At 40.6% G+C, this 19203-nt stretch overlaps 1 protein-coding gene across 1 annotated transcript; it reads right to left on the bottom strand.

The window, feature by feature from the left end:
* Positions 1-4340: 4340 nt before the first annotated feature.
* On the bottom strand, positions 4341-12167 carry LOC149125053 (short transient receptor potential channel 3-like). The gene is made up of 3 exons (XM_089302570.1): positions 12011-12167; positions 9087-9162; positions 4341-6337 (listed from the first exon to the last, which is right to left on the bottom strand). The coding sequence occupies exons 1-3, from the start codon at positions 12026-12028 to the stop codon at positions 6195-6197; spliced, it is 237 nt and encodes a 78-aa protein (XP_089158696.1). The 5' UTR covers positions 12029-12167; the 3' UTR covers positions 4341-6194.
* Between the last annotated feature and the right edge of the window lie 7036 nt (positions 12168-19203).

The following is a 19203-nucleotide window of genomic DNA, read 5'->3' as shown; positions in this document are numbered from 1 at the left end:
GGAAGAGGCTCCTGGCTCCTGGCTCCTGGCTTCGGATTGCAAGGTACTGATAAAGGCTGGGCTAAGTCAGCGGGCACCAGCTCCTCCCATGGATGATTTTTCTGTGTCCCTTCTCAGGCCCTGACAATGCATGCTAACAACTTAGGGAAAGTGCTATGGATATCATTTTTACTACTTTTTTATTTTCATTTTAACAAACAATCAAAATAATAAAAGCTGGATTAAGTGGAAATTATTTTTTAGAAAACAACCTTTTGAGGGGAATATGAAGCGTATTCTACGGCTGGATCAGATTTTTAGGAACCGTCAATGTTTTCCCACTTGGATTCACAAACCCCTTTCATGGCACTTTATTTTTTCTTTTTTAAGATTTACTTATTTATTTGTAAGTCACAAAGAGAGAGGGAGAGACAGAGAGAGGGATCTTCCATCCACTGGTTCACTCCCCAGATAGCTGCCATGGCCAGGGCTGGGCCAGGAACTTCATCCAGGTCTTTCACATAGGTGCTGTGGCTCAAGCACGTGGGCCATCTTCGGCATTTTCCCGGGTGCATTCACAGGGAGCTGGATCAAAAGTGGAGAGCCAGAACACAAACTGGTGCCCATATGTGACTCCAGAGTCAAAGGTGACAGCCTTACCCACTATGCCACAACAACAGCCCTTCATGCCACTGTATAATATTTCCAAGTACTATATAATCTTTAGAAGTCCTTAGGGATTTTAATAATTGTCTCATTTTTCATTTTATATGATTGAAAGGTAATTTTTAAAGAAAAGCTGTTTTACTTTAAATTGCTATAGTATTTAAGATAGTATTATAAAATTCATCTTTATGTGATCTTTACAATGTTTGTAATAAAGACAAATATTGGCAATTCTTAGTTTCTATTTAACAAGTGATGCCCACTGTTTAAATTAATTGTGCAAAAGAATTTATTTTGAAATCACATTATTTTGAAACACTAAAATAAGGCCATGACATTGCCTCAAAAATAGATGAAAAGAGTTTGCAAAATGATATTTGAAATTTTGTCATTTTTCATATAAAAAAGCAAGTACTTTATTCTGTATGTTCTGTTTTGGTTCTAAAAGATCAGCAAAGGTTTCAAACTACTAATGTTAAGCATGTCTCAAAAAATCAGCAGGTGGGAAGTTTTCATTCATAATACAGGAATGCCAAGTTATACAAAATGGCCACTGTATTTTTTCTTAGTAAACATACTTTAAGGTCCTAGAGACAACTTGGTGTTTTACCTGAAAACCAACAGATGATTTCTTCTTGGCCATGATAAAGATCACCTTGAGATAAAGTTGCAGAATTTGGTATGCACCTCATTAATCTATAGCCTTGTGTTGTGGTATTAAAGCCATGAATATGAGTAAAAAATTAAAATGATTAAAAATACAAGCAATTTAAGGGGCTAGCACTGTGGTACAACGGGTTAAACCCTTGCAGTGCCAGCATCCCATATGGGCGCCGATTTGAGTCCCACCTGTTCCACTTCCCTACTAATGGCCTTGGAAAGCAGTGGAGGACAGCCTAAGCGCTTTGTCCTCTGCACCCACGTAGGAGACAGAGGAAACTCCTGGCTCCTGGCTTTGACCTGACTCAGTGCCAGTCACTGAAGCCATTTGGGAAATGAACCAATGGATGGAAGACCTCTCTCTCTCTCTCTCTCTCTCTCTCTTTCTCTACCTCTCTCTGTAACTCTGCCTTTCAAATAAATAAAAACAAAATATCTCTTAAAAAAAAAAGCAATTTAAATTGTATTTAAGTCAAAACTATCAACACAGTTAGTGGTGATCTGCTGAGTGTCTGAGTCATAAGCATACACACTAGTTTTCATTAACACATAGAACAAATTTGGAAACTCTGAAACTCTTGTTTTAAAGGAAATAATTTATAGAAGCCCATATAAGGTGAATCTTTTTTTTTTTTTTTTTTTTTTTTTTTTGATAGGCAGAGTGCACAGTGAGAGAGAGAGACAGAGAGAAAGGTCTTCCTTTTTTCCGCTGGTTCACCCACCCCCCAATGGCCACTGTGGCCACTGCACCACACTGATCCGAAGCCAGGAACCAGGTGCTTCTCCTGGTCTACCATGTGGGTGCAGGCCCCAAGGACTTGGGGCATCCTCCACTGCACTCCCGGGCCACAGCAGAGAGCTGGACTGGAAGAGGAGCAACCGGTGCCCAGACCGGAACTAGAACCCAGGGTGCTGGTGCCGCAGGCGGAGGATTAGCCTATTGAGCCGTGGCGCCAGCTGGTTGATCTGTTTTGTTTTTGTTTTTGTTTTTTTTAAATAGACAGTAATGCCGATCATTACCATCTTGGATGATGGTATCAACTCCCTGAACCACCTCTATGACCTCCCACCCCTGACCCAGAAACCAGGAACTCTGCATGTAGGGTTCCCAACGTGTTGGACTTAACTAGTTAGGAAGACAGGAGAAGTGAAGAGAATTGTCCCAGGCCACAATTCATTACTATAGCTTCAGTTCTCTGTAGCAATTGTCCATCAGGCAATTTACCTTCCTGTTTATAAAAACTGCTTTTATTTGACTGACACATTTGGAATATAAAAATATTGGCGATGGTTGGACAATTCAGTTATCCTAAATTGGACTAGTTTTCTTGTAATAACCACAACATACTTAGGCCATTTCTAAGTTCTTAGAGTGCACAGAACTCTTTGAAGACACTGGATACCACTTTTCACAGTACCCACTTTTACTTCGAGTCTATGAATCCAAGCTTTTCAACAAACCATGAATTACATAAAAGCAAGAGTACTCAGTAAGTGTAATGCAGCAGGCACTTTATAAAGTGCCAAACTTGTTCCTTTACCTTATCTGTAACAGAGAAAAGAAGTGAGAATAGCAAACAGCCAAAAAGTACATCTCTGTACAAGAAAAATCACAGGGCTTTGACAATCTTCTAATTAACTGGAAGCACCTTGACATCCTTTTCTAGGTAAGGTGCTTTGGTCCTGTTAAAATGCTCCCTTCTCCATGCTGTCCCACCTTCTCTGAGCTCTGCTTTCCTGACAGACCTGTTACAATGAGTAAAGCAAGGACTTGCTGACCCTGAGCTATCTTTAATCTTAAAAGTATTAAGCCTCACCTTGCCCTATGGTGCCACATTAATGCCTTACCACTTAACAACAACTAAGGAGATTTGAATGCAGTGATTCATTGAAGGAATGCCCTCAGGAAAAAGAGGAGAGCAGGAAAAGGTGGGGAATGAAGCAACAGAGATACCATTTCAGCTTGAATCTGGCTTCAGCCTAATGCTTTCATGGGCTCTAAAGCAGGAATTACATGGAAAGGTTGGCTCAACCTTGAGTCAAGGGAACCAGCTTTGGGCTGGGATTGCAGCACGGAGTGTTAAGCCACCACCAGTGATGTCAGCATTCCATAGGAGTGCAGGTTCGAGCCCCACCTGCTATACTTCCTATCCAGTTCCCTGCTAATGTATCTGGGAAAGCAGTGGAGGATGGCCCAAGTGTGTGGGCCCTGGCAACCACGTGGGAGATCTGGAAGAAGCTCCTGGCTTCAGCTTGGCCCAGCCCTCACCATTGTTGCCACATGGGGCTGGACCAGCAGCTGGAAAGTCTCTCTCTTCCTCCCTCTCTCTAACTCTGTCTTTCAAATAAATAATCTTAAAAAAGAAGGGGGAGGATGGCAGTTTTTTATGCCCTACCCCAGTCTGACTGGTTCTGGGGAGCAGGAGGTGTAGAACCCAAGACAAGTTTGCTTCTTTTCCTTTCAGTTGAGGGCAACTCCCTGGGGAAGTGATTAGCTGGGAACTGTTGAGGAGTAGCTGGGAGACAACAGGTGCATTGGCCCAGTAGAAGGGAGCTGGGCAGACCATCAGTATCATCAACGGCACCTACTACACTTTGTTATATCTTTCTTCCTATTATCTGGAAACCATGGAGAAGAAGAAAGGTGAAATATCTCAAATATATCAGCTGCATATAGTTTAGTAAATAAAACCCCTGTGTTAACAGTGCTACAGTTGTGGGAGGCATGGACCAAAAAAAAAAAAAGCCACCTATGTACACCCATGGTGTGGATGCCATAAATTTCATCTTCATACCTCTCTGATCTCCAAATTCCAAGGATCTCTGGCTAATTGTCCCCACTCAAATCTGCCACTTTTTCACTGAGCATTTTTTCCAACCTCAAATATGAAAATTACTTATTCTGTTCCCTAGCTACAAGCAAAAACTCCCACACATGGAATCCTAAACTATACTACAAAACTCAAAGTATCATCTATTACAGAAACTTCATATCTTCACCATTTTAATAGAAAGTATAGTAACATAACAATGGAAAAATTCAATATTTTATTCAGTTCAGAGGCATAACATGAAATACATAAAATTTGAAAAGTGTTTCAAATAGTATTAGCATAGCACAAAAGCTAATGAAATATTTTATAATGGTAGAACAAGATGTATAAAGTTTTAAATTTGTTTTGACTCTCAAAAAATTAGAGATTCAGAAGTAATTTTTAAAGAATTTTATGTAGTTCCATTTAACATTCAATTTTACCTTTGAAATATCTGGAAAGCCTTCCTGGTGTGAACCTAACTATTTTGAAGTATCATGGTTTTTAAGACTGCTAAAGCTCTTTACAGTGTTAAAGTCCTTTCTTATTAACATCATGAGGTGTTGTAGATTACCAGTATTCAGTTCAGTCATGTAGTCAGTCAAATTCAGACACAGTACAGACCACTCTGTGCAGAAAGTAGAATTGGAACCCTTTTATTAGAAAAAAGATGTCAGTAATTATCTTTGATGATGGCGAGAGAGGCCTCAAAAGGAAGCAGAACAGACCTGGTGTTGCCTGGCCATGTCTTTCTAGACAGTCACTGCTCTTTTCTACTTCTTCCCATGAGCAAATCCTCAAAACTCTTGCCCAAAACTAATGGGCAAGATATGAAGTCAATCTTTTCTCTTATTTTGTTTATTGAAATATCAGAGGCAGATGTTAGGAGGTTATTACAGAACACAACTTTGCATAACACCCAACTTAAAAAAAAACCTCACCGGGCCGGCGCCGCGGCTCACTAGGCTAATCCTCCACCTTGCGGCGCTGGCACACCGGGTTCTAGTCCTGGTCGGGGCGCCGGATTCTGTCCTGGTTGCCCTTCTTCCAGGCCACCTCTCTGCTGTGGCCAGGGAGTGCAGTGGAGGATGGCCCAAGTACTTGGGCCCAGCACCCCATGGGAGACTAGGAGAAGTACCTGGCTCCTGCCATCGGATCGGCGCGGTGCGCTGGTTGCAGCGCGCTGGCCGCGGTGGCCATTGGAGGGTGAACCAACGGCAAAGGAAGACCTTTCTCTCTGTCTCTCTCTCTTACTGTCCACTCCTGCCTGTCAAAACAAAAACAAAAACAAAAAACAAAACCTCACCACCCACTGACAAAATTTACATTACTCAAAAACAACAAATGGAAGTCTAACACAGAAAGCAAACAGTATATATTTTAGAAAAAATTTTAATGTGTTGTTTTGAATAATTCTATGAAACTTAAATATGTCATTATATTTTCTAATTCATTTCTTGTTAAATTCTTCACTTGGCTCATTGGTTCTAGGATTATCATTGATGCTAAAATTCCAAGAAAATCTCACCTAGTTGTGGCTGGTTGTAAAATTTCTTCAGTTTCTATATTAAAAAAAAATCTTTCAGCACTTGGACAAGGGAAGATAGGCTACATAGTGATGACTCTTTATTTTTATTTATATTTTATTGGCAGTTCAGTTGGTTTCAACAACATTTATTGAGCACCTACTATGTACCAGGCACTGTCCTAGATGCTGGAGACACAAAGATGAATAAGACATGGTCCCTGTCCCAAGGACTTTATAGTCTCTTGGAGGCAAACAGATAGTGCAAAGAATTACATGATATCTAAAATGAACAAAAACATCAGAGATGTAGGCAATATTGGGCTTTTAAATACAATGGTATGGCATTGTTTGCAATGTCAAGGCAGACAATTAAATGCATTTTCATGTGATAAAACAAGAAAATCATTAAGACCTAACTTTTAAAGATTCACATGATAAAGGTAGTTAACGCTAAAACTTTACACCATCGTTTTTCAAGTATTTCATACTTAGAAATATTATTGCCAACATTTGTGCTATAGTCAAAGCCATGATTCCAGGTGAGTGTATCATTCATATCTCAGCATGCTGGGATTCAGTTTCTCACTGAGTTTATGAATGAGAATGGCTAATTCCTCAGTTGCTTGACTCTTGTCTTCCAAAAGTTCATAACGCAGGCTGGAGATATCTTGCTTGATTTCTTTCAATTCACCTAGAGTATTTGTATTAAAAATAAACATATTTAGTTGATAATTTGCTCTTTGGACTTAGAAAACAGTGAAATTCATATATATGAATACATTTATTTCATAAAGTCTCCAAGTTAACATTTTCAATTTCTTTCCTTTAAAATGTTTTAGATATAGTCCAACTATATTTTTAATAGTAAAATTCAGCACTAAGTAGTATCGTTTGGCTCACTCAACTGTTCACACAGCATGAGTCTCTGATAACTGCTCTACAACCAAGATATCTCCTTTCTGTCTATAAGGAGTACCCTTGTCTCCTTCAAGCATAGGGTTTGACACCTTCATTGAGCTCCCCCTGTTACTAGGCTCAAAGGGAATCCCAGCAAAACTAAACTACATCAAAAATCAAATCAGTCTATTTTACAGGCACTACCCACACAGAGGAAGTAAATATTGAAGAGAGGAAAGGAAAGGAGAAAGATTAGGGGTGTTTATTAAGAAGGCAATAATAATGAATATGGGGTCAAGGAACACATGGTTTGTGTGACACAGAGAATCGGTGCATAAGGAAATAACACACAACAGTGACACTAGGGGGTGTGTATGTGAACCTTCTGGCCATGCACACACTCCATACTCTCTGGAGAGAACAGGGGAGCTTTGCCTATTGAAACACAAATGCACCCATAATTCAGTCTGGCAGTATTTTGAGCATAGTTAGATTGCAATTAAAACTGGATTCTCTTGTGAGGGACTGTAATGCAGATAAGCTAATGACCTTGAAAATAAAGTTGGGCAGGAAATTATCTTAAATCTCAGAAATTATTCTTTAACTCATTGGTACTTTGACTTAGCTTTTCATAGTATAATAGAATGCAAAAGGCATCTTTGAGGATATTTCCTGTATCTTTATGATGCATTAAAGTATAATTTCTTTGTTCTACTATATAGAAAGCAGAACCTTTCAATTTTAAGTAATTTTAAGTATTCCTCAAGAATACACATAAGGGCCAGCATTGTGGTGCAGCAGGTTAGGCCACCACCTGCAATGCCAGCATCCTGTAGGAGTGCTGGTTCAAGTCCTAGCTGCTTCACTTTTTTTTTTTTTTTTTGGGGGGGGTGCTCCACTTCTGATCCAGCTCCCTGTTAATGAGCCTGGGAAAACAGTGGAAGATGGCTTAAGTGCTTGGACTCCTGCCACACATGTGAGAGACCCAGATGGAGTTCCAAGCTCCTGCCTTCAGCCTGGCCCAGCCTGGGGCAGGCTGGGCCATGGTTGCTATTTGGGGAGTGAACCAGCAAATGGAAGGTTTCTTTCTCTCTGTCTCAGTCTCTCTCTCAGTCACTCTGGCTGTCAAATAAATAAATAAATCTTAAAAAGAAAAAAAGCTCATCAACAATTTTACCGCAAAAATTTAGCCCTTCTCTCGCCAGTCAGACAGATCTGATGGCATCTCATTAGAACAGTTTCCATTTTTAGGACAACGTATTGCTCCCAAGTTGATTTCTTTCCAACTCTGGGACTGAACTTTGGCTCTACCCTTCAGTCTTCGATGAAAAAACTTTTGTAGTCCACATAGATGCCCTGCCTCGGATCTGCCTTGAATAATAGGCATGCTTGGATGACGAGCCATGGAGAAGAGTCACATTCAAAAACAGGTTGAGTATTTGTATCTGGACACCAAGCAGAGGGTCTTCTGGAGACTGTGAATTCTGAATCAAGTGCTCTTTTACCTATGTCACTGGAAAGATGTTCACACTAACACAAAGTCACTAAAAAAACTGATTACTACTGACTACCTATGTAAGGATTTAAAAACCCTAAAAACATGGCAGCCTTTATATTCTAAGCATCAGTTGGAGAACTCTAAGATAAATTTCCTCTGATCAACATTTTTAATAACTGTTTCTTTAGAAAGATGGAATTTTCAAAATGTACCATAATATTCTGCTGTCAATCTTAGGAACCCTAATGGCAAACTGAGATTGGGTGTTTTTTTTTTTTTTTTTAAGAACTTATTTATTGGCTGGCGCCACAGCTCAATAGGCTAATCCTCAATAGGCTAGCGGCGCCGGCACACCGGGTTCTAGTCCCGGTCAGGGCACCAGATTCTGTCCTGGTTGCCCCTCTTCCAGGCCAGCTCTCTGCTATGGCCCAGGAAGGCAGTGGAGGATGGCCCAAGTACTTGGGCCCTGCACCCCATGGGAGACCAGGAGAAGCACCTGGCTCCTGCCTTCGGATCAGCGCGGCGTGCCGGCCACAGCGCGCTGGCCGCAGCAGCCATTGGACAGTGAACCAACGGCAAAAGGAAGACCTTTCTCTCTGTCTCTCTCTCACTATCCACTCTGCCTGTCAAAAAAAAAACTTATTTATTTATTTGAAAAGCAGAGTTACACAGAGAGAGGGAGAGAGAGAGAGAGATCTTCCATCCTCTGATTCATTCCGCAAATGGCCACAATGGTCAGGTCTGGGCCAGGAGCTAGGAGCTACATCCAGGTCTCCCCAAGTAGGTGGCAGGGGCCCAAGTACTTGGGCCATCTTCTGCTGCTTTTACCAGGCCAAAAGCAGGGAGCTGGATTGGAAATGGAGCAGAAGGGATTTGAACCAGCACCCATATGGAATGCCGGTATTGCGGGTGGCAGCCTAACCTGGTAGGCCACAATGCTGGCTCCAACCAAAAGATTGAGTTTTTAAAGTATGCTTCAATATGATGTTTTCCAAGATCATTAAGTTCATTACTAAAGGACATTTCTCATCTTGGAGATGCTTACCTTCATTAACTTCATCATTTTCTTTGTCTACTTGTGCTTTCAAAACATATCGTTTTAAAAGTCTTTTCATTATCTGCTGTTGGGCAAAAAGAGATGGTCATATCACCAATGATACACATAAGGACCCTGAATCTCATTCTCCAAAGAACCTTAAATACCTGTAAAGCAAACAACTTAGGGGAGAACAATTGTATGTCACTATTTACAGGAGAATTACCCAGGATTTAAAACTTAATCTTTTTCACCTGCTGAGACATTGCATAATCCACAAACAGCCTCTTCTCCCCACCCCAGGAATAGAAGCTTTCAAAACAAAGTTAAGCTGGAAAATTTCAACTTACAGTTTCTCTTTCAACTAATGGTTTCTCTTTAAGGCACACTGATCCTACATTATGACCTATGCACACAACCTGCCTTATTGTTTTCTATTTAAAAGCATATACGAATACAGAGAATTTGGAGATATAGAGAACAAAAGGAATAGTCATTGATAACTACAATATCTATCTAAAGATATTAACTTTTTTGTGTGTATATCTTTCTAGTATCTTTAAGTTCTGCATAAATACCAATATGATATGTTTTTAGAGTATTATATGTTCTGTTATATTGCATGCTTATCTCTCACAGCCTTATATAGAGAGTGACTATTTTTCAATCTAAATAAATGCTCTGACAGGAGAATTATCCTACAGAAAATTATTTATACATATGGAAAAAATTAAACTGGAACCCTATCTCATATACCATGAATAAAAAATTAGTTCCTCATGCCTTTTAAGTATGTAAGACAAAGTTTCTGAATCCTTTAAAAGGAAATATAAGGGAATATATTTCAAGGTAAAGCTAGATTTAAAAAATAAATAAATAAATTTTAATCATAATAGAAAATACTAATAAATTCAATTTCAATCAAATTTTTAAAATACCATAAAGGAAGTAACAAGGCAAGCTACAAACTGTAAGAAAATGCTGTAAATAATTATAACTGACAAATAATTTGGATCCAAATATATAAAGAACTTTACTTGAATGACAAGACCTGAACCAAATTTTAAAATGGACAAAAGAGTCATTTCCCTGAAGCAAAAATGTGAATGCTCAATAAGTTTAGGAAGCTTTTTGCTTGTGGAAATACAAATTATGACTAAAAGCAGATAAAAATTTGCCTCTCATAAAGGGAAAATAAATTTGATAATGCCAAGTGTTGGAGAGTATATGAATCAATGAGAATGTTCATATTTCACTGGCATGAGTATAAGTAGACCGATCACTTTGAATATAATTTGTTATTATCTTTTCAAGTTGAACATATGCAAACCCTTTCTTCAAAAAGCCCATCCTTTGGTATAGAACCTAGAGAAGCTTTGCACACATAAACCCAGAAACATAACAGTGATACTTACAGCAACCCTATTCCAAAGAGCAAAAACTGGAAGCAATCTAAACACACACCAACACAAGAATAGACCAAAAATTGTAGTAGAGCACACAGTGTAATGTCATTTGTTCATTAACAAAATTAATGAACCACAGCCACAGACACAGTGTGGATGAGCCTTAGAAGCACCATGCTGATTGAAAAATTCCAGTTGCAGAAGACTGCATGGAGTATGACACTATTCTTATGAAGCTCAACGACAAATACATCTGTGTGATACATTTTTAGGATTATCTACTTATAAAATAAACATATTTGAAAAGAATGCCGTAACAAGAAGATAAGAAATCCCCACTTCAGGACAGTGATTTCCTCTTCAGTGAAGGCACAAGGATGGGACAGAGCATAACATGTAAGTAGAAAACAGCAATGAGCAATGTTATCTTTGTCAGGTAAAGTGGTGGTTTCATAGGTGTGCATCTGCTCATGCTTCATAGTTTATTACGTGTACCATACATTCTTGTGCATGTATCAAATATCACATTTAAAATATAATAAAGGAAAGGGAGAAAGGGCCAGAATGAGAAATCAAGTACAGTAAGAACAGAATATACACCTTAGTTTTAAGGAAGTAGAAATTATAACCTTAGTTGTCCCACTAGATGCCAAGGACAAGTGAAATAGAAGAATATAGGATGATTCAAAATCTGTTTTAGAAAATAACAACAGGAGAGACCCCTATTGAGTAGGAAAAGTGCATTTTACTAGTTAAACCATAAAACCTGTTGAGTTGTGTGGAATCTGGACCTCAAGACAGATTCACAGATGGGTGGCTCTTAAACTGGACTCATTCACTCATTCAGCAAATATTTACTGAGAGCCAATCCCATGTCAGGGACTGTATTAGCTGCCAGGGACACAGCACTGAATGCAGTCCCTAGATCAGTGAAATTTCTTATCTGCACAGACAATTCATTATGATGGGTAAACACAGCAGAGATCTCATCAAATAAAGGGGACAGTGAAGACAGATTCCTTTAGAAAGAAAATACAAAGCTATGCATAGTAGTTAAACCAGTTTGAAAGTTAGTAATATAAATCAGGGGTGGGGGGGAGAAGCTATTCAACAAATAAAGCTCGAACAATGGGCTAACCTTATGGGAAAGTTAAAATTAGATGTCAACCTCACACCATGTACCAAAAAAGAGAGCCAATTGGATTAAATAATTTTAAAGAAAAAGGCCAATATTGAATATGTAAAAGGACAAGCCATGAGGAGACTGATAAAATCTATATTCAAGTAATTTTTAAACTTTAATACAATAAAGGATAGCAATGAAATGTAACCTAATGTAAGAGAAATTGCTATGGTTTTAATATCTGTCCCTCCCCCAAACTCAGGAGTTTAGTCCCCAAAGTCTAAAGTTAATGAGACCAAGAGGGTGGAAATTTGACTTAGATTAGATCAGAATTGACTCTTGGTGGCTTTATAAGGAGAGAGGGGGAGTGAGAGAGAGAATACAAGACAGACAGATGCACTCACCTCCCTGTCTCTTGCCATGTGATTTGTTTTGCACTGCCTCAAGACTCTTAACAAGAAGGCCACTGCCAGACGAGGCTCCCAAACCTGGCACCTCCAGAAATGTGAGCTACAATAAGCTTCTTTCCTTTAGAAAGTACCCTGCCTCTAGTAGTTCTTTACAGTGATGGAAATCTAACAGGGATTTTTCCAATCCTTCTGGGATTTCTGATAAGCCCTAACCCAATGACAAAGCATGCTACTTACCTATGGAATAAGATCAAGTTGCCATTAGCAGCTGGGAATGGCCACTTCCCCTCAGGGTTTACTGAGATCATCAGACCAGAACTGAGCTGACCACCCACTTCCTCCCCACCCCCACAAGGAAAAGGACTGAGAATGGAAGGGATCCTGGGCCTTACAGGAAGAGGAACAATTCCCTCCCTTTGCTCTCCATCCTGGTAAAGAAAAGAATAAGAGAATCTAAGGTGGTCACTCATAAAAGATGAGAGTATCTGAAAGAAAGGAAGCCCTGCATGCTGTACTCAATTGAGTGTCTACTCTGGCAGCCTTTCTGGCTTCCTCCTGGCCGTTAAATCAGGGAGAAAAAAGAAACAAGAGGAGCTGGCACTGTGGCATAGCGGGTTAAGCTGCTGCCTGTGACACCGGCATCCCATATGGGTGCCACTTGGAGTCCCAGCTGCTTCACTTCCAATCCAGCTCCCTGCTAACGGCCTGGGAAAGGCAGGGGAGGGTGGCCCAGGTACTTGGGCCCCTGCTACCCACATGGGAGACTCAGATGAAGCTCCGGGCTCCCAGCTTCAGTTTGCCCAAGTCTCAGCCCCAGACATCGTGGCCATCTGGGAAGTGAACAAGCTGATGGAAGATCTCTGTCTCTCTCTAACTCTGCCTTTCAAATAAATTAATTTTTAAAAAATAACTAGACAAGAGAGGCAGCAATCTAAATTTCCACGGGGAATTTCCATTGGGTTGGTGGGAGGCAGTAATACCCATCAGTGGGAAAGGATCATTGTCTATTCAGCAAATGGGGCTAGAACAAAGAGTTATCCTCAAGGAACAAGTTCCAATTAGACTGACACCTCATGTCAGAGTCAGCCATTGAGCCCTCCAAACACATCTCACCCACGTGGACACAGAGGATATCAAAGTTTGGTCACTGTTAGTGACACACTGTTGAAATGAAGAAAAAAAAATATATATATATATCTAGAACTAGCGGATGCTGAATATCAATTGCTTTTTGCTTCTGTACTGTGCTGCTTGCTCAATGACTTAGTGCCGGATGTCCAGAGTAAGAAAAGCGGGGTGGGGGGGGGGTGATAATTGTACCACCATGACAGGCTTCACAAACTCCAGGAAGACGGGAAGGCCCAATTCTTAGAAAACAAAACTTAGTAAATACTTCCTGAAATTAATGGTCTCCTACTTCCTTGTGTGACCACTTCCTTCTGAGACATATAGTCCTGGACTGCTGAGATGCACCAATAAAATACTCAAATTTAGGTAATTAACATATGAAGAATAAGAAACTAATATACTTGTGTGATGACGGATGTACTTGTTTACTCAAGCGTATAAAAACGCTGAGAAGGAGAGAGGCGGGGCTTCTCACCCCCCACTGCCTATGTTGTATGTGTGGTGGGAGCCCCAGCTCCTGGCAATAAAACAATAAATCCTCTTGCCCTTGCATCTGTGACTGTCTTTTGTGGGTTAATTGGGAAAGGTCTCAGATCCCATAATTCAACAACACAACTAGGAAAACCTTGCATGCTGTGGCTAACTCAGGTGAAAAGATGCTTGCCCTGTGTTGCCTTCTGCCTGCTCATAAGACAGGAGATGAGCACCAGGAAGATCTATGCCAGGTTGACCACAGTCTCCTCACATCTACACCCCAAGAACCACAGAAGAATTCAGCAGGGGACAGGTGGGTGAAAGGAGAAGACCTTCAGATTTGATTTGGAGACACGTTTCAAAACAAAAACCGCTGCCCAGTTTTAAAATGAGTATTCTTTTATCCACTGATAAGAGGTGCATTCCCTAAAAGGCAGCAATGATTGGGGCTGGGCCAGGCAAAAGTCAGGAGCAAGGAGCTTCATCCAGCTCTCCCACTTGGGTTCAGGGGCCCAAGCACTTGGGCCATCTTCTGCTGCTTCCCCAGGCCATAGCAGAGAGCTGGATGGAAAGTGGAACAGCCAGGACTTGAACTGGCAAAGTGGCAAACTGGTGCCCAAATGGGATGCTGGCGCTACAGGAGATGGCTTTAATCAGCTGTGCTACTGCAACAGACCCTCTCTAAAACATTTATATAATATTATCTGAAAAAAAAACAAAGTTTACATAGGGGTGAGTGTTTTACCCAAAAGTTAAACTGTCTGTGTCCCCTACTGTAGTACCTGAGTTGCAGTCCCCATTCCAACTTCTTGCTAATTCTAACCCTGGAAGGCAGTGGCTCAAATAGTTGTGTTCCTGCCACTCACTTGGGAGACCTAGATTGAGTTCCCAGCTTCAGCCTGACCTAGCCCTCTCCACTTCCCACACTGTTGCAGGCCTTTGAAGAGTGAAGCAGTGGATAAGAGCTCTCTCTGCCTCTCAAATAAGTAAAAATATAGAAAAGAAAAAGTATGTGAACTTATATTTATCACCAGAATCAAAGATGATACAAAAATATAATATTTTTAAAATGTATGTAGAGTTTAGGTTCCCTACAAACACTCTGAACAAAGCTACATGCCAAATCCCCTCACTGAAGAGAAAATATTCACTTTCATTTCGTCTTTAACTTATAGGGAAAATTATGGTCACATTAAATTTTTCCCTTTTAAACTTTGGCATGTTGTAGGCTTGCCACGTCGCCATAAAATTTTTCACCTTAATATTTACAGTTAAAATATACTTATTCACCACTGCTCTAAGGTGGAGCTTCTGTAAAAGGCATGAAGATACTTGATATTGGATTGAAACCATTTTCCCCAGAGATGCACCAGCTAGTAATAATCTATCCTTTTGTTCATGTTGGAAAAATAATTCATGTGAATTGCAAAATGACCTTCAGCTCAGAGAAGAGGGCATAGATTAGCAATTTCCATTCAGTCCGGAAGCTTTGGCAAAGACAATCTCCTTAAGGTCTCCTTCCCCTATTGCAATAGCTCCTGAATAAAATCTGTTTTTACCATTTTACTGTCCAGCTCTTTCTTTAACATAATTAAGAACATGAGTGGCAAGTACAAATTGCCTGGATTTGAATTGTGACTTAATCATTTAGAAGCTGTGGAATCTTGCTGCCTTAACCTATAATGGAAATACTGGAAAGAGATAGTACATGTAAATTACTCAGTTAACATAACTATTATTCTATGTTTATCATCTTGGCCTCTGTAAAGCAAACCTTTTTTCGAATGTTAACTTACTTATTTTCTTTTTTATTTTATTTATTTATTTATTTTTTGACAGGCAGAGTGGACAGTGAGAGAGAGAGAGACAGAGAGAAAGGTCTTCCTTTGCCATTGGTTCACCCTCCAATGGCCGCCACAGCTGGCGCGCTGCGGCAGGTGCACTGTGCTGATCTGAAGGCAGGAGCCAGGTGCTTCTCCTGGTCTCCCATGGGGTGCAGGGCCCAAGCACTTGGGCCATCCTCCACTGCACTCCCGGGCCACAGCAGAGAGCTGGCCTGGAAGAGGGGCAACCGGGACAGAATCCAGCGCCCCGACCTGGACTAGAAGCCGGTGTGCCGGCGCCGCTAGGCAGAGGATTAGCCTGTTACTTGTTTTCAACTACTTGAAAAGCAGAGTGACAGAGAGAGACAGAGAGAGAAAGAGATGAGATATTTTCCATCCACTGGTTCACACCCACACAACTAGGGTGGGGCCAAGCCAAAGACAGGAGCCTGGAACTCCATGGGATCTTCCCTGTAGGTGGCAGGGGGCCAAGCACTTGAGCCATAATCTGCTGCCTCTAGGAAGCATTAGCAGGAACCTGGATTGGAAGCAGCCAGCACTCTGATCTGGGAGGCAAGTGTCATTAGCCGAACAATGCTTCCCCTCCCCCAAGCAAATCTTGATTCACTCACCTTAATAACAATACTGTAAGCAAGGACCATGAAAGTCAGAGTAGTCAAAAATACAATTGTAAACATTATGTTTACCTAAATTTCTCTCTTCAAAGCCAGTTCCAAAAATTAAACTGACCCATAACAGCTTCATCTTTTTTTCTCTCTCAGCCACCTTGCTTAATACCACAATAGAAGTCTGCTCCACATTCCACAAACCTCCAGGAATAGGCTAGATTTGATGAGGCTGTGAGTCACTCTTTAAAGAGTAGATGATAGATTTTGTTTCTGTCCAGGGTATGGAAGCCTAGAGAGAAAGTCCAAAACTGTAACTGAGTGGCACCGTAACAGCAGAACCAGTTTAAACCATCAATAACAGGATACCAAGCCACCTTTCAAATACAACAGAGCCCAAATCGCAGGGCAGGTAACCTGGGTATGCGCAGGGGAGGAAGCCTTTAGTCTTAAGGAACATCTTGGAACCAGTATTTCCTTCCCACATAAGAAGGGAGCATGACCGGAACCTGAACGCCAGAAACCTTTCGGGATTAAGGGCTCATTTGACCTGGAAGATACTGTGCAGAGCTCCATCTCACTTATGCCTTACCATAAATGGCCTGGTTCAAAACCCTCCACCCCCAATTAAAGATTGCCTAGCCAGTGCTTCCGCATACCTGCTTGTCTTCCCCATACCACCCGCCCAGACATGAGAAAGGGGAGACTGATTTGAGCCCAATTCCAGCTTCTTTGCTAGCTGACCCCACTAAAAAGCCATTCTTTGTTCAAAAGCTGGTGCTGCAGTATTGGCTTCTATGCATATCAGACCTCGCTCCACAGCAGTAGCCAGGTGAAGTACAGAGTAAAGTTTTAACAGGGAAGGGACCTTTAAAGTCATCGTTTTTTCATATTTTCATTATTAGACTCCTGACAGATCACCTTACACAATCCCTGTATAAACATCTGTGATTCAGAGTGTGGTGCTTTTCCCAAACAGCTAATTTAATCCATTTTTGGGCAACTGTAGCTGTTAGCAAACAATCCCTGTGTACTGGGAACAAATCTGCTTTACTGTACCTTCTAGCCACTGGTCCAAGTGCTGTTCCTTGGAACAAGAAAATATATTTGCTGTTGCTACCACTTGATTGACTTTCAAATATTTCTTCTTTTGGGTCCCATACCATTTCATTTAACTGTAGTTAGATTTACTTACATTTCATATAGAGGCATACCTACACTACAAAGTCTTATTACAGTTTTGCGTGTATGTTGGCCTACATTTTTCTTTCCTTTCCTTCTTCCTCACCTCAACATTGCTCTTTTACTCCAGTGGAGAGATTTTTGAAGTCATGGACTGTATCTTAAAGCCTAACACCATGCACAATAGGGCTTATCCTAAATGCGCCAGGAAGCTCATTGCGACTGAAGCACCATGCTAATGCTTTATTTTGTCCACTTTGACAGAGAAAGGACATAGGCCTCAGCCATTCTAGCTGCTTGTCTGAAAGCAGATACAACCCATCCCACCTCACTCCCAGGACTCCTTTGCCCCTGCATTCTTTCTCAAAGCAGCTCAATCCCACACCCTGCATTGTCCCCTACCCCACCCTCTGCATTCTTTTCCAGCCAACTGGTCTGGGCAGAGAGGAAGGCCCATAGAGTTTTGAGAAAAACCTGTACCAACTAGCTCAGCTCCACCCACCGTCCTCCCCTCTGGACCCTTAGTCTACCTTAGTCTACCGGATCTATATAAGATCCAGCCTGCCTTGCGCTCGCTCTGTGTGCATGCCAGCAGTTGATCACCTCTGTGAACTTACTGCCCTTGAAAGAAATTTGTTTTGCCTGTGAGTTCATATCCTATCGCTTCTCTGTTCTGCCTCTCTTTCCTCACACCCTTTAGAGACAGACTGCAAGTGTTTCCAGTAAAGCAGTGATCCCCTTCTCTTAGAGCACTACCTGGGCTTAAGGTATTCCCCAACCAAAGCTGGTTGTTAAAGCAGAGCTGCCGCAAGAAGAACCACAGACAGAGTAAGACAGAGCCTAGTTCTCAATACACCTTAACACATCTGTCTGCTTTCAACTTGAAATAATGAAAGTAGCACAGGTACTCAAGAAAACATCACTAAAATTGGCAAAAATTCAATCATAATCATCCTTCCAAGTCCTTATATTGTCAAGAAAAGTCACCCCCAGTTTTTAAAAAGGATTTTTACACACATAAAAGATTTTAGCGTGCTATTAATAATTAATTTTAATATAAATCCTGCCATTGATCAAAGCATTTTTGAAACTTTGTTGGCCCTAGAGGCACATTCTAATTTCTGTCTCTAAAGAAATATTTTGTAGAGGAAACACTCATTTGCATATAAAACACTTAAAGTGATGACCCTCTTGGTGAAGGCCATGTGTTTTTTGAAGGTGAATGTGATTATTTTTGAAAAATAACTTATTATTTTTCAAAAAATTATTAATATGGATAATTAACTGAATTTAGTAACCAGAAAATAATGAAATATTTTTGTTTGCTTAAAACTACAGAAGTATTTTTAGGCGTGCCATTTAATTCAACTTATATAAACTTTTTTCTTTTAGTTTTTATTTATTTATTTGAAAGGTAGAGAGAGAGGCAGAGACAGAAAGAGATTGTCCACCCGTTGGTTTACTCCCGAAATACCCTCAATAGCTGGGACTGGCCCTGGCTAAAGCCAGGATCTGTAAACAATCCTGCTCTCCCTCATGGGTGGCAGGAACCTAACTACTTAAGTCTGCTGCCTCCCAGAGCACACATTAGTAGGAAGCTAAAACTGGAAGCACAGGCATCCCAAGTGTCATCTTAGCCTCTGAGCCACAGGCCCACCCTTGTAACAGTGATTATTTAAAATGTTCTAAAAACGTTCTGAGTTGTGATAGCACCACTAGAATTAGTGAATTCCAGGTGTTACCCTTTTGAGGGAAAAATTTCCATTCAGCAGACTTAGTCCTAGAATATTTTAAAGGTAAGTCTTATCTATGGTAATCATAGTTCATGAAACAAAATTCCATAAAAATGAAACAACTGCTGTTATTACCCATGGATTGAATTTTTTTAAGATTTAAGAGGATTATTTACTAATTTGTATTTTATCTGAAAGAGACACAAAGAAACAGACAAAAA

The sequence above is a fragment of the Oryctolagus cuniculus genome, chromosome 8 (genome assembly GCF_051225735.1).
Source record: "Oryctolagus cuniculus isolate XC-2025 breed Fujian yellow rabbit chromosome 8, ASM5122573v1, whole genome shotgun sequence".
Classification (NCBI taxonomy): Eukaryota; Metazoa; Chordata; class Mammalia; order Lagomorpha; family Leporidae; genus Oryctolagus; species Oryctolagus cuniculus.
This window is presented reverse-complemented; position numbering and strand designations above follow the sequence as displayed.